At 38.7% G+C, this 16075-nt stretch overlaps 1 protein-coding gene and 2 pseudogenes across 1 annotated transcript; all 3 read left to right on the top strand.

Moving 5' to 3' along the window:
• The first annotated feature begins 417 nt into the window (after positions 1 to 417).
• Positions 418 to 2095, top strand: LOC132172253 (tetrahydroberberine oxidase pseudogene; annotated as a pseudogene).
• A 3513-nt stretch (positions 2096 to 5608) lies between these two features.
• LOC132169588 (berberine bridge enzyme-like 22 pseudogene) lies at positions 5609 to 7164 on the top strand (annotated as a pseudogene).
• Positions 7165 to 13066: 5902 nt separating this feature from the next.
• On the top strand, positions 13067 to 14103 carry LOC132169587 (uncharacterized). The gene has a single exon (XM_059580602.2). The coding sequence runs from the start codon at positions 13078 to 13080 to the stop codon at positions 14041 to 14043; it is 966 nt and encodes a 321-aa protein (XP_059436585.2). The 5' UTR covers positions 13067 to 13077; the 3' UTR covers positions 14044 to 14103.
• The last annotated feature ends 1972 nt before the right edge of the window (positions 14104 to 16075 follow it).

Raw genomic sequence — 16075 nt, forward strand, 5'->3', positions numbered from 1 at the left:
AGATGAGCTTCAAGAGAATTGCATAGTAGAATTGTACAATACCAGACAAAAGATAAATCTTCCCAAGAACATGGTTTTTTTCTAATAACCCTATTCAAAGATCAGCCCTTTGTCTCGGAATTTTCACATCATCCATAATTCTTTGCATATGAAAGAGATGCCAACTACAAAACACATAACAAACTTTCCCAATCATTTTGTTAGTTGACTTAGTTCCAACTGCAAGCGGTCGGTCAACCCACATGAAAGTATGATGTTTCACGTGTATCCTTTGGTCACATAGGAAAACCGGCTAGTTGATGATGATCAGTATCAGCAAGACAGCAACCAACTAGAAAACTTAACAAACTTTCCCAGTCATTTTCTATGTACGAAACTGTTAATTTCGCAGTCGGCAAATGTTTTTAAGATGTCACATCTCTTGATCTTCCGGACACATGAAATCGGATATTCCCAGTCAGAGTTTGAAACAAGTTCCGATATGATCACTAGAATCCTTTCTTTCCTTTCCACTTTCATCCTCTTGGTTTCATCATCTTCTTCCGAATCATTCTCTGAAAAATTCATCCAATGCCTTTACCTGAATTCACCCCCACAAATTCCCATCTCCGAAATTGTATACACCCCCAGAAATTCTTCATACACATTCATCCTTGAATCCACCATTGAAAACCTCAGATTCTCTTCCCCGACAACCTCAAAGCCATTGATTATAGTCACACCCCTCGTTGATTCCCATGCGCAGGCCACAGTCATTTGTTGCAAACAACATGGTCTGCAGGTCAGGATCAGAAGCGGTGGCCATGATTACGAAGGCCTCTCGTACACTGCCGGCCTCCCATTCATCCTCCTTGATCTTCAATTGCTTCATTCCATTAGCGTTGATGTAGAAGAAAACACCGCTTGGGTCGAGGCCGGAGCGACATTAGGCGAAGTGTATTATGCGATTGCAGAGAAAAGTTTAGTCCATGGATTTCCGGCAGGGCTTTGCCCGCTGGTTGGTGTTGGCGGGCATTTCAGTGGAGGCGGCTTCGGCACCATGTTGAGAAAATATGGCCTGGCTGCTGATAATATTATCGATGCTCGTGTCGTCGATGCTAATGGAAGTATTCTCGACAGAGAATCCATGGGAGAGGGTCTCTTTTGGTCCATTCGAGGTGGCGGAGCCGCAAGTTTTGGTGTCGTTCTTTCATGGAAAATCAAGCTTGTTTATGTTCCTCCCATAGTCACAGTATTCAACATTGCCAAAACCTTAGACAAAAATGCCACAAAACTTGTTCACAAGTGGCAATATGTTGCTCACAAACTTGACAAAAATCTTTTTATTAGACTTGTTATAGAAGCTGCAAAGGTGACATTTAACTCCATGTTTCTTGGGAAAGCTGATGAGCTCCTGGAGATAATGGAGGATGGATTTCCTGAATTGGGTTTGAAGAGTAGTGATTGCATGGAGATGGATTGGATAGGATCCGTTATTTATTTTTCCAAGTACCCAAATGGGACAACAATTGAAGCACTGAAAGAGAGGACACCGCAGGAAAAGATCTCCTTCAAGGGCACATCAGATTATGTGATGGATCCCATACCGGAAGAGGGGCTGGAGAAGCTATGGAAATGGTGTTTGGAAGAAGAGAATTCGATGTTGATCATGGACCCCTATGGTGGTCGGATGAGTGAGATTTCAGAATCTGAAATCCCATTTCCACACAGAAAGGGAAATTTGTTTAACATCCAATATGTGGTGTCTTGGGATGATGATGGAATTGTGGGATCACAAAAGCACATAGATTGGATAAGAAGGGTATATGAGCACATGACTCCTTATGTGTCTAAAAGTCCAAGGGCAGCATATCTAAATTATAGGGATCTTGATTTGGGTAGGAGTGTGTACAATGACACAAGCTATGCAGAAGCCGCAAGATGGGGGGTCAAGTACTTTAAAGGTAATTTTAGGAGGCTGGCAATTGTGAAGGGTGAGATTGATCCACACAACTTCTTTGCATTTGAGCAAAGCATCCCACCTCTCATTTCAAATGAAGGGATGAGGGAAATAGAGTGACAAAGAGGGCAACTTGCAGTTGCTGACATGAAGGTCCTGTCATGTAATTTGAATACCTCTCATGTTGTAGAATTAATATTAAGGGTTTGTTTGCGTCTGTGTTTGATGGATTTAAAAGCACTTTTAACACTCAAAAAGTCCGTTTGAAATAAAGTATCCATTTGTTAAAAAAAATACAAAGCACTTTTAAGGGTATAAAAATCTAAAATGGCCAAAATGCGCTTTTGGCAAAAAGCATTTTTTGATCCAAAAACTCTTTTTCGCAAATGCATTCTCAGACATGCTCTAAATAGAAAAACTTCATTTAGCTCTCCGATCACTTTTGCAATTATTTTTCTAACATTTAAAAAATTTCAATTTAGTGTATCGAACTTTTTTTGCAATCTCACCCTTCTTGTTAAAGTTTGAGGTTAAATCAATCAGTCAAATGATAAAATGACCTTTAAACCGTATAAACTTTATAAAATTACAAAATTATTAAATAATTTTAACATAAATTAAGAAAAGAAAAAGTTTAGTTACCCACGAATCTTGGCCGTGGGTCAAAGAGACCCAAGGATATTGGTCGTTGGTCACAACGCAATTTTCTTTTTCTTTTTTTTTTTTTAAAAAAAAAATAATAATAATAATAATTATGAGTATTTGGAGAATTTAATGACTTCCGTAGGATAGGTGAGATTGCAAAAAGTTGAAAGTTTGATACACTATTTTGAGAGTTTTTGAAGTTTGAAAGTAATAATGCAAAAGCATTCACATTCGTCTCAACAAATGTTTAGCTAAATTTTAGCTAAATGATCATCTTTTTCTATTTTAACTATCTACGTTTTCAAAGCACCTACATCCAACTCAATATTTTAACTATTAACTTTTATTTTTTCATTTAAAATATTATTTATTTATTTATCTACTTTCCCTATTCTCAAAAAAGAGAGTACAATATTAGATATTTTGTATTTTGTATTTTTTTTTTCTTAAGCAAATGAGGAAATGATTACAAGAGAGGGTCATACCCACTTCTGATCCGAATGGAAGAGAGAATGGGTGACCAGTTGGTAATGCTTCCAAAAACAAGGTTGGAAGCGGCCCATCGAGCTAAACAGTGTGCACGAAAGTTGGTACTTCTAGAGACCTTATAAGCCTTTCAGATATGCATTGTTGAGCTACAATAGCTACTCAACAAAGGTTTAGTTACTTTTTTGAGCCGAATGTAGAATGGTTTTAATCATATAGCTCAACAAAATAGTCCAAATGCTATTTTATTAAGCCCAATGTAAGTGATTTAATGCAAGAACTACGGGTGGTATGGCACCTGGTTATGGGCCTTGTAGCCTATTTGCTTGTGTGTCGTTTTTATGGAATTTCGCTTGTTTAAGGTTTTTTTTTTCAACTTTCTAATAAATTCGTAAGTGTAGCTGTTCAGTCAAATAGTAATGAAAGTAAAATAAGTGAACCGAATTAATACAATTAATTTGGAGAATACATTTAACAATATGAGCAAAATCAATTTTCGTATTTCTTGTTTTGATAATGTTTTTACATTTCCTTGTATTCTTGTTGGTGTTTTATTGGTATCCCTCTTGGTGTTTCTTTGTTTTTGTTGTAGCTTTAAGGCTTTAGATGCCCTTCCCACTAGTTATGGTGCCCTCTCGATTTGGTTGTAAAACGTTTTGCGGTATTCTTTGAATTCTGTGTTGGTATTTCTTTCTATTGGCTTTGATTCGAACATCATCAATGTCTTCTCTATTGTTGTGGCTTTCCTTCAGGTGTGCTGTTGTAGTCCTCTTGGTTGCACAATCTCTGGCGAACCTTGTCAAACCACCTTAATTGGAAGCCATGGTTCTTGGTCTTTGTGCCAAGAATGAATAGAGCCGCGTCATTTATTTGATGAATTTTCTTTTAATTTTCGTTTGCCTACACTGATATGGTCGTTTTGGAGTTTATTGTTGAGTTGCCCAGCCCTTTGTTAGTTATTGTAATTTCTTTTGTTGATGTAAAAAAATAAATAAATAAAACCCTTGGTAACTTGCTATGCTCATTATTATAAGTTTCAGTGCTGAGGGTAGCTATTCTCCCATCCACTCGTCTCAGCTGTTCACAGGACAATAAAGTGTGTATAGTTTCTTCTTTTGGAAAAATAGAAGGAAGTTTGGTAGAATATTCATTAATATTGGAGGCTAGCTCACCAACCATGTGTTTTTGAAATTTCAATTGGTGCACATCCACCAGGAGTTAAAAAATTTCTGTAATCGCTCAGCAACTTTTCTATTTATTTTAATAAATTTTTTTTAGATATTTACTTTTTTTTTTCAAAATATTTACATTACTCTTTATTTTAAGTATCGACTTTCTCTATTTCATTTATATTTTTTTCTTTTTAAAGCACTTACGTTCCTTTGGAACTTGCATGTCTTATCAAGAATAATATATATTACGTTTGATAACGTGGGCGAAAATGTATCAGCATCATGAACTACTCGACCCATCTTTTGGAACATAATGTAGCGTTGGAATTATATATATATAATCTTTGAGAAACTTATACGTCCACATTTCCACATACTTTTTACAGAATTTCACACTACACTTGCTGTGTATATATATATAGAGAGAGAGAGAGAGAGAGAGCTAAGTGGTGGCAGTGCCACAGAGGATCTTGAGGTAAAAGAACAAGCAGAGGAATTATGACCAAATCCATTTTAGAGGAAAAGACAACAAGTGAGACAGCCTTGGAAGATATATGCTAGAATTTAATAAAACTCTCACATTTTGCCAATCAAAATTTTAGGTGACAAAGTGTCATTGCCATCAATTTGGATCATATGCCATTTTACATCAACTTGGCAAATGACACTTTACCACTTAGAATTTTGATGAGCAAAATGTGAGAATTTTATTAGATTCTAGTATTTTTCAGCTTGGAAAGCTCTGGGAGAAGAGAAAGAGTGAGACAAAGATATAACTTTGTCAGGTGACAAGTGGATTTTTGTGGTGACTAGTATTATTGGTAGTGACACAACTGTTCTTGTTTAAAATAAATGAATTGTGCATAATGACGTGCCGTTTACATGAAATCTTAGCCAATTTCTTTGCATCGAAACGACCGGAAAACTTATTAAAAAGGTGGTATGTCATAATTAAAAATTTAGTATATCTTCATAAGGTTCTTGCCTTTTATTTTGTAAGAAAAATTCGAGCAAAAGATTGTCTTTTGAATTTCAAAGGAAGAAGCGTTTCTACAAAATTGAAGAAAAAGTCTTTTGGAAGGGCAACTTTTTTCTAGTTGTCTCGATAACATGCTACATTTTTAATAGCTGGCATTTTTCAAGGTTTTGATGTAAAAAAATAAACTAAATTTTATAATTTGAGAATCTATTATAGAGGATTTTAATCCAGAGAGTCACCTATACAAATATTTCAAACGTTTTTTTATGAAAAAATATCATTATGGATGCATCTATCCCTCCATAAATGCCTTCCATATATAGGATGCAGGAAAACAAGATAAGAAAAGAAACAATGCCGACTGAGGCATAAAGGACAAAAGGGCTTAATTTGGTCATCTTCATTGGAATTATCCTCAATTGCTTTGTTTGTATGCAGATTTGAATCGGCAATAAGCCTATATTTCAGTCTGTAATTCTAATCCCACACACACACACACAAAGAACAGGGAGATGATATGATGATCACTTACCTTACACTAGCTTCTGTTCTTCTGCTTTCAGTGTCATCCGCAATTTCCACTCCAAACCATGAAGCCTTAATGCAATGCATGTCAACAAAATCTGCTGAAATCATATTCTACACCGCAAACTCCTCTTCATATTCACGCCTCTTGCAATCTTCTCAACAAAACCCCAGATGGGTGAATTCCACAATGCCAAAACCTCTTCTCATCGTTACACCATTCCGTGAGAGTGAAATCCAAGCTGCTATTCTCTGCAGCAAAAAGCTTGGCTTCCAAATCAGAGTCAGAAGTGGAGGCCATGACTATGAAGGCCTTTCCTACCGCTGCAAAACCCCATTTATAATTGTTGACCTCATCAACCTTAGGTCTGTTGATATCAATCTTGAAGATGAAACAGCCTGGATTCAGTCTGCTTACCTGATTGATGTTAATGGAAAATTTCTTGGCAGAGAAGCAATGGGAGAGGATATGTTTTGGGCCATTAGAGGGGGTGGTGGAGCAAGCTTTGGAATCATAGTATCTTGGAAGATAAAGCTGGTTCCAGTTCCTCCAATAGTGACATGTTTCACTGTTTCTAAAACACTCGAGCAAGGTGCCACCAAGCTTGTCAGCAGGTGGCAATACATTGCAAATAAGCTACAAGAAGATCTCTTCATCAGAATCATCATTCAAGATGTGGGAAAAGGGAGTCAAAAGACAGTCCAAGCTTCCTTCAATTCACTCTTTCTTGGAGGAGTTGACAAACTAATCCCATTGATGAATGAAAGCTTCCCAGAGTTGGGACTGCAATCCCAAGACTGCATTGAAATGAGTTGGATACAATCTGTTCCTCTATTTTGCCGGATACCACAAGGAGGATCCCATGGAGGTCTTATTGGACAGGAACACCCTCTACAAGAGCTTCTTCAAGGCAAAATCTGATTTTCTGAGAAAACCTATAACAGAAGTTGGGCTGCAAGGCATATGGGAAAGGTTTCTGGAAGAAGAAATAGAGTTCATGATCATGGATCCTTTTGGCGGACAGATGAATGAGATATCAGAATCTGAAGTACCTTTTCCGCATAGAAAAGGTAATTTGTGCAACATTCAGTACTTGGTGAAGTGGGAAGGGAATGGGATTATAGGGTCCTACAAGCATGTAAACTGGATAAGATTGCTTTACAAGTACATGAGGCCTTATGTTTCCAAGTATCCTAGGGCTGCCTATCTCAACTATAGGGATCTTGATTTAGGTACCAACAAGAATGGTGACACAAGCTACTCAGAAGCAAGAGATTGGGGTCTGAAGTACTTTAAGGGTAACTTCAAGAGATTAGCTGAGGTGAAGAGCAAGGCTGATCCAGAGAATTTCTTCAGAAATGAACAGAGTATTCCCCTTTATGCAGGACCAGAGAGAAGATTATTGAGTTCTAATTGAATTTTATAAATTTCTTTAGTTAATTAATTGGATTACTGTATTACGTTTTACTTAATTGTTAAGAGTTAAAAGGTGTTAGTTTGTAATTCAATGATTAGCTTATCTTAACGTGGGTCAAATTAAGATTAGGATTAGGGTTTAGTCATTGAGTCTATTTACATGAAATATTATATTTGAATAGAGACAGAATTAATGAATAATTAAACAGATTTTCATCTTTGGACATGACTCACCAAACTCCCCTTTTTTCTTTGGATTGGTGTGACTCAATCCGTTTTCTTTTCTCCTTTCCTCTGTTCTTCTTCCTCCCAAATTTCTTTTGCCTTGAATCAATTTGGTATTAGAGCAAAGCACCATCCACTATCTTCATTCTACCGTTTAACCGCCACGAACACCAAATTTTGGTATCAACAGTTGCTGGCTGTATGGAGCAAGTTGGCTGTCACAACACCAACTTGATGATTTGCTTCTTGAGCTTGATGATTTGCTCTTGAACTTGATGATTTGCATCTTGAGCTTGATGATTTGCTTCTTGAAATTGATGATTTGCTTCTTGAGCTTGAGCACACCATGTACACACAATCACTAAGGATGTTGTGTACCACCAATTTGTGAGAAAAATTCCCATCTCAAATCAGGAACCCATCACCACCGCCGTGCAACAACACCCAACCCAAAAATTCTCACATTTTCAGCACACCCACCGCCGCAGTCACAATGCATATCATCGCAAATCCCACAAATCGAAACCACCACAGCAACCGATTGCCCCACCCATACCCGACAAGAAAGAAACCGAGAAAAGCATAAAAATCAATGGTGTTAAGGATTTCAATGAAGAACAAGAGTAAACCCATCAGCAGCAATCAGCTTAAAATCCGATTGATACTCCCCCCAACAAACTTCAATCACACCACAATTTCTAAAGCAACACCAGAATTTCTAATACCTATTCCGCCTCAGAGGGCCACAAGTCCAAACCTATGGTTGAGTTTGGGTCACCTGTAGCTGATTAAGGCCTCAAAATGAGATCTATCTGCCAGAGGTAATGTGATCCTTTCACTGCACAATATTCGGGTTGGCATGGGTTATTGAGCTTGGTTTTGGGCTTTGTTGGCTGCTCAAGCCCACGCCAACTTATCTTAATGGGTTGAACCGTTGAAGCATGTTTGGAGAACGCAAAATCCAGAAGCAATTGTTTCTGTGCTTTTCATATCGAAAAGAAGTCGCAATGCATCGTTGATCCGATAATTTAAAGTTCTCTTGAAAATTAACCATAAATAAAATTAAAGGTTTGATACGGACACAACACAAACCTAACTCATGGCCAACTTCTCTCCTACGTGTAAAAAAAAATTGAATTTTAAACCAAACAAATTATCTTTTTTCCCAAATTTTCAGAATCCCAAAATCCTCTCAATCAATTTTTTTTTATTTAAAAAATGACATGTAGGAGAGAAGTTGGCCATAAGTTTGATTTATGTTGTGACCTTAACATTTTCCATAAAATTATATGAGTTGGAAATTATATTATCTTTTTCTCTCTCTCTCTCTCTCTCTATATATATATATATATATATATATATATATATATATATATACATCGGCTGTGAACCACGCCTTATGAAGCAGTGGTCACTAGTTCGAATTCCCCCTCCCCCTTCCCTTGTGTGGACATGTCAAAAAAAAATGAAAGGGTTACATGATTAAAACACTAAAAAATTGGTGCGCTCCCCAACATTAGATGAAAAATGAAAATTATAGTGCTGCAAGCAATACAATGAAAAAGTAGGAAATGAGTCATAAAAATGACCCGATCCTCTCAATAAGGGGTGCAAAAAGTGGTTTAAACACCGAAATGAAATAAATGGGCATGGGGTTCAACCTTACCCAAACACCCACAAGGTAGAGGCAACAACCAAAAGGAGGCTACGGTAGAAAAAGCACTGTAAAGACATCAGGATTTGAAAAGGAAAGAACACTCCAAATTTTGGTACATGAAATCAAGTAACAAAAAGACACAAAGCAATAAAAGCAGCAAAATAACCCCAAAAATCAGCAGCTTTGGCGGAGGGCGTGACGGAGGAGGGCAGAGCGAAGGGGCTGGCATGCGCGTGTGGTCCATGAGCAGGAGATCGAGTGAGATCCACGCTCCGGCACGTGGATGTTGGGCGGAGGAATGGCCGGTGTCTACGGAAGGCTGGGGAGCCAGTGGAAGCGGTGGAGTGGTGCGTTGGATGCTGGATCCATCGGAGGAGAGTAGATCGAACTTTAAAAAAATTTGATCTGAAAACCTTGACAAATTCGACTACCGACGTGAAGGAGGAATCGGAGAGCGAGATGGAGCAGAAGACCGGCATGGAGTAGGAGTCAACGCTGAAGTTCAAATTTTGGGCGGGATAAGTCGCACAAGACTCCAAATAAGACCTTGTGAGAGGCAGCAACAAAAGGAAAAAGCTTCATAAAAGAAAAGGGGCGGCAAGGCAGATAAGGATAACACAAATATTATGCAACACCTTCTTTTTCACCATGGCATATATCTAATCCACCAAGAAATAAGCTCCACATTACTTGAAATAACATTGACATTCTCAGCACCCTACAAAAGGGGAGAAAGAAATCAGAGAGAGAGATACAAAGAAGAGCTTAGAAATGGCATTGAAAAAGGCAAATGAAATACATAAGAAAGTAGGGAATTAAGGAACAAATACTTGAAAATGGTGAAATTGAAGTCATTTGTGGGCCCCGTGGCCATGAACAACGACCCTGCCGCAAAACATCTTCAGAATTAAGTTTAACATCCTCAGAAGAAACGAGGTGTTTGTTCCAGGCATTCCAGGAAAATTCAACATCTTTCACTTGGTAGTGGTGTGTTTAAGACGCAAAGGGAAAAACTAAAAAAAAAGAAAAAAAGAAAAGGTTTGCTCAATGAGCATGCAAAATCCCACGGGCTCCTTTGAAGGGTCTTATTGTCTCGGGGAGTTTATATAGATTATAGAGCACCATATATTATAACTTAGGATATCATCTTAAATTTTTTGGATAACTTATGATAATTTAACATAACATTAGACCCGAAGATCCTAAATCCAGCGAAAAGCGCTAGTCACATCTGCGCTATTATCCTAAAAAGACTAGTCAATTTGACTCTTTCCTAAAATTTATTATAAAGCACAGTTTTACCTAGTAACTAGGCAATGTGAGACTTAGTACCCATGACTATCTTTATAAACCACATACTCTATGTGGGCTTCTTCTCATCTTCCCAATATGAGACCGAGGTGTAATTTAACATTGTATCAAACCCAAAGGTCCTAAATTCAAATTTTGACTCCATCATTTACCTTCATTTCGATTAAATATTCCACTTCTAATCAATTTAGTCCAGACATTTAATTCTAAGGGAGCCGACAACAAACCCACCCTCTCCATTTCAAGAAAAAAAAAATTGATATTCTCACTCTATCCACTATCAATAATAATATACACAATTTCAAAGGATCTCATCAAAGTTCAAGCTCAACTCACACGTAAGTGGTTAAAACATTCATGAATTAAGCTTGTAATTTCCATGCTTATTAGGCTCCGTTTACTTCGACGTAAAATGGTTTCTTTCGTAAAATATTTTTAAGAAATTCATTTTCCCTGAAAATATTTTCCGTCGAAAACATTTTACGGCGTTTACCTTGCACACGGAAAATAATTTTTTTTAATATCTTTTTATTTATATATATATATTTTTTTCCAATAAGGTCCCCACTAGGACTTGCACGAGTCTTGACCGGGACCCGCCCGGGACACGCTCGAGACCCGCCCGGGACCTGACCAAGACCCTTCCGGGACTTGACCGGGACTTGACCGGAACGCACCCGGAACCAGACTAGGACATGACCGGGACCCGCCCGGGACCTGCCTGGGACCCGCCCGGGACTTGACCAAGACCCTTCCGGGACTTGACCGGGACTTGACCGGAACGCACCCGGAACCAGACTAGGACATGACCGGGACCCGCCCGGGACCTGCCTGGGACCCGCCCGAGACTTGACCGGGACCTAACCGAGACCCGCCGGGGACCTGCCCGAGACTTGATCGGGACCTGCTCGGGACCTAACCGAGACCCGCCCGAGACTTGCTCGGGACCCCGGAGGGACCTAACGGGGACTTGCCCGGGACCCACCCGAGACTTGACTGGGACTTGCCCGGGACCCGCCCAGGACTTGACCGGGACTTGCTCGGTCCCGGTTAGGTCCCGGGTAGGTACGGTCAAGTCCCGGGCGGGTCCCGGTCAGGTCCCGTGCGGGTCTCGGGCAGGTCCCAGTCAGGTCCCAGGCGAGTCCCGAGCAAGTCCCAGGCAGGTCCCGGGCGGGTCCCAGTCATGTCCCGGGCAAGACCCGGTCAAGTCCTGGTCGGGTCCCGAGAGGGTTCCAGGCAAGTCCCGGGCAAGTCCCAGGCAGGTCCAGGGCGGGTCCCGGTCAAGTCTCGAGCGGGTCCCGGGCAGGTCCCGGTCAAGTATCGGGCAGGTCCCGTGTGGGTCCCGGTCATGTCCTAGTCAGGTCCCGGGCAAGTCCCAGTTAGGTCTCGGGTAGGTCCCTCCAGGGTCCCCGGCAAGTCCTGGGCAGGTCCCGGTCATGTCCCGAGCAAGTCCTGGTTAGGTCCCGGGTAGGTCCCTCTGGGTTCCTGGGCGGGTCCCGGTCAAGTCCCGGGCAATTCCCGGTCAAGTCTCGATCAGGTCCCGGTCAAGTCCCGGGTGGAACCCAGACAAGTCCCGACGAGGTTCTATGCGGGTCTTGGCAAGATCCATCAATTTAAGAATGAGATGCTCATAGTCGGAAAATGGTTTACCATTTTCCTAAAATTAAAAAAGAATTTTTAGTCAAAAGGAAAATATTTTTCGTTGACCACTATTTTACGTCGAAGTAAACACCGTAAAATACGGAAATCATTTTCTGAAAATTATTTTACGGAGCCTTAGTTTTACATTTTGATCCAACTACAAGTTTAATGTCAACCAATACAGCCCATACACGTGCCCTTCAAATTGGCAAACTTTTATTCACGTTGGGATGACTTTATATTCCAAAATAGGAAAGTGTTGTGTTTTTCTCTATTTTCCAAAACCGGAAAAAGTTAAAAGCGTGCATTTTTTAGTGTGAATCAATCCACTAGGATTAGAGAGATTTGACAAAAACGCCCTTTTCTCAAACAGGAAGCATGTTGTGTGTTGTTTTTATTCACCTGTTTTTATTCACCTTATAAGAGTCGTGATTTACAGCACACGGCGTGATTAGCACGTCTGTGCAAATTTTTTTTTTTTATAATTAAAAAAAAAAAAAAAATTTGAACAGGCATGCTAAGCACGCCGTGTGCTGATTTCATTCCCCCTAAAAAATGTATACTTAATGTGTTGGATGGTTCACAAGAATCACAACACAAGTAGCCTATCAGAGCAACGTAGGTCCTACTACCTGACAGAGAAAGAGAACCCAAAGCTTTTGCATTGTCCGTACTTCACTTTTGGTTAAATAGATGTGATTTTCATTAGACGCGTAGAAATTCTTCACATTACTTGTTACGCGGGTTCTGATGGGTCCCTCCTACCCACTAGAAAGGGACAGTAATCAACGACAATTACGAAGTCACCCCTATTCCCATTTCATTAAAATTAGCTTCGGACCCCCTTTTTCCTCTTATTTTTATTATTATCCGTATGAGGCTATGAGCCATAGGCGCACAGCAGCAGCCAGCAGTAGTTCAAATTTCTAAATATTGCATAAAACCCAATGCTAATTAATATAACTGGTAATTTTCTTAAAGACCAAGGGCAATTTTGCAATTGACCGTGTGTCTCAACAATTTATAAATCTCCACCTTCATTCTTTTCTTTGTAAACAAGAAAAAAGAAAAGAAGAGATAATGGAGAGAGAGCAAGAAGATGTACAATTTCTTGGCTTCTTTGGGATCTTCAAGGAGTCCATGAAGATCATCTTCACATGGAAGAAAATCTTCAGCCAAATCACTCTGGTTCTCATCCTCCCACTCTCCTTCATCTTCCTTGCTCAAATCCAAGCCTCTCTTCTCCTTTTCTTCAACATCCAGAACAACCAAGATGCCTTGAACTACACGCAAAAGGTCACCGACATAATCGCCTTTTGGGTCTTCCAACTTGTCTACCTCATCTTCCTCATCATCCTCTCCCTTTTCTCCACCTCCGCAGTGGTTTACACCGTGGCATCCATATATACAGCAAAGGATATCACCTTCAAGAAGGTCATGACCGTTGTCCCCAGGGTTTGGAAGAGGCTTATGGCCACTTTCTTATGGAGCCTCCCCATTGTTTTGCTCTTCGGCGTCGTTTCTGGAGTGCTAAGCTACATTATATGGTTACCCTACCTTGGAAATGCCACTTTCTTTCTTCTCGTCATCTTGACGGGGATTGAATACGTAAACATCGTTTGGGAAATGGCAAGTGTGGTATCAGTTCTAGAGGATTTGCATGGGAGTGATGCGGTGAAGAAGAGAAAAGCCCTGATAAAGGGGAAGAAGGGTGCTGTTGCGGCCGCCTATTTCACGCTTGCTTCTTTTCTCGTAGGAGTTGAGAATATATATTTGTATTTAGTTGTGCTGAATGTGGGGAGATGGCGGCACAATATGGGAATTGGAATTCGCATCTCAATCGGAATTCTTTGCTTCTTCTTGGTATGCATGGTGTTTCTCTTTGGCCTCGTTGTTCAAACGGTTTTCTATTTTGTCTGCAAGTCATATCACCACGAAACTATTGACATGTCGTCGTTAGCGGATCATCTGGATGTTTATCTTGGAGAGTATGTTCCTCTCATCAAGCCCAAGGATGTCCAACTAGGTGAAGTTCATCATGTCTAGCTATATATATATATATACTTGTCCGATCTGATGAAAAAAATAATTGTTTTATATATATTAATTTGGAGCTTCAATTAGGATTCCCGTGGATGTATATATATATATTTTAAAATTATTATTATTATTTATATTTTTAAAAAGCATTATATAGTCGGATGCATAATAATGCTATAGCTTCTGTTATGACAACTTGACCACTAGTGATCAACAATAAAAAAAACTTTATTTTAACCAAAAATAAAGGAAGGTGAAGGAGATTTAATCAATAAAAGAAAAGAAAGGTTGGTTTAGTAGAGAAGAAACCTTCTTTGAAGATAATAGATATTCTTTTTTATTTTTCTTTTTGTCTTTAATAACTCTTTTTGTATATAACAGCAACCAACTCGATCTTTTGTATTTATTGAATATAAAATGGTTTGAGTATATCATATAATAAGTGTTCTCTTTCTAATTAAGGTGGTCACCTCTAAATTTCTATATATATACCTTATGCGGGACAGAGGGAATTTACTGCCTTTTTCATTTGCAACTTTTTTCCGTGATTTGAAATCATCGACCACTTTCTCACTAAAAATAAAATAAAAGACAATATCAGTTTCTATAGTTTATACTAAAAAGATAATTTATTCATCATAATCAAATTATGTCTATTCACTTAAGTTGTATATTACATTGTGATTTTATAGGAAAAAAGTTAAATTAAAATTAAAATGAAAAAAATATATTATTTGGCATTAATTTTTAAAAAATTGCATTTTTAAATCGCAAGTAAGAGATTTTTTTTTTTACAGCCACAATTTTAAAGGTTAAACTGTAATTTTAAAAAACAAATTGTTTTAAAATTCACGTTTTTAAAATTGCAAACCCAAACTCAAGCGTTAAAATCGCACACTTAAAAAATTTAATTAATGTGCTAATTTATGTCAATAAAACTAAAAACCAATAAAAAATAAAGGAGTTTGGTTGCTTGCATGCCAACCCCGAGGTGGGATTATTTGAAGGAATGGAATCATTGTAGGGTAGTAATGTGATCATTTTTTAATTTCTGTCATGATGACATTTGTGTTGGTTGGTGTTGATTCATTCTTGTACCATATGCTTTATTCTGTCCAATAATGTTTGATCTCACTTTATGTTACGAAAATTAATTTTACCGAAAATTTATATGAAAAGAGCATAATATTACTGTAATTATTTCATTTCATTCTTAATTTAAATTTTCTCAATAAAATTATATTACAAATTCAACTCTAGGTACATTTAATTTATAGCAGGCCTGAAACCCTTCCCTTCCAACAAAAGCCGTTTTCTTTATTTAATTACAAATAAGCCACCCTTTGTCCTATATATTGAAAGTGCGTAAGAATGTAGAATCTCGAATTTGACATTACTCCATGCGTCATCCTCGTAGGGAGGCATTATCTTTGTGTGAGTTCTTTGAGGTTCCGCACTCACTACACCACACCTCTTTGGCCTCACAATTTTCTTTCGTTCTCTCTTTGTGTGAAGAGTTTTCTACTTAAAAAGAATATATTCTTCACTTTCCAATTCCTTGGCCACCATTCCTTTCCAAAAATCCAAGCGACATCACAGCTAAAGAATTTCCATTTCAAGCCCAGCTCTCTCTCTTATTCTTTTACTTATGCAAGATTTTGCAGCCAAAGAAGAAAATCAAGGTGGGTCTTCTTTATTCTTCTCTGCTTTTCCTTTGCTTTGGAACCTGCAGTCCTGGACGGCATAATTGACAGGCTGCTTGAAGTTAGAGGGAGACCGGGGAAGCAGGTGCAGCTTTCTGAGGCAGAGATCAGGCAGCTCTGTGTTGTCTCTAAGAATCTCTTCTTGAGGCAGCCTAATTTTCTTTGTTTTAATGCCTTTTCAGCTTCAGATCAATATGTTAATTAATCTCTAAGTTATGCCTAAATTTTATGTTTTCTCTCTGTTTTTCTTTCTTCCAGCTTGCTGATTGCTCTAATGAGTTTAAGCTTGCTGTGTTGGATGCATATGTGATGCAGCCTGACTTGGTAGGTTGCAG

Source organism: Corylus avellana, chromosome 1, assembly GCF_965113065.1.
Source record: "Corylus avellana chromosome 1, dhCorAvel1.hap1.2, whole genome shotgun sequence".
Classification (NCBI taxonomy): Eukaryota; Viridiplantae; Streptophyta; class Magnoliopsida; order Fagales; family Betulaceae; genus Corylus; species Corylus avellana.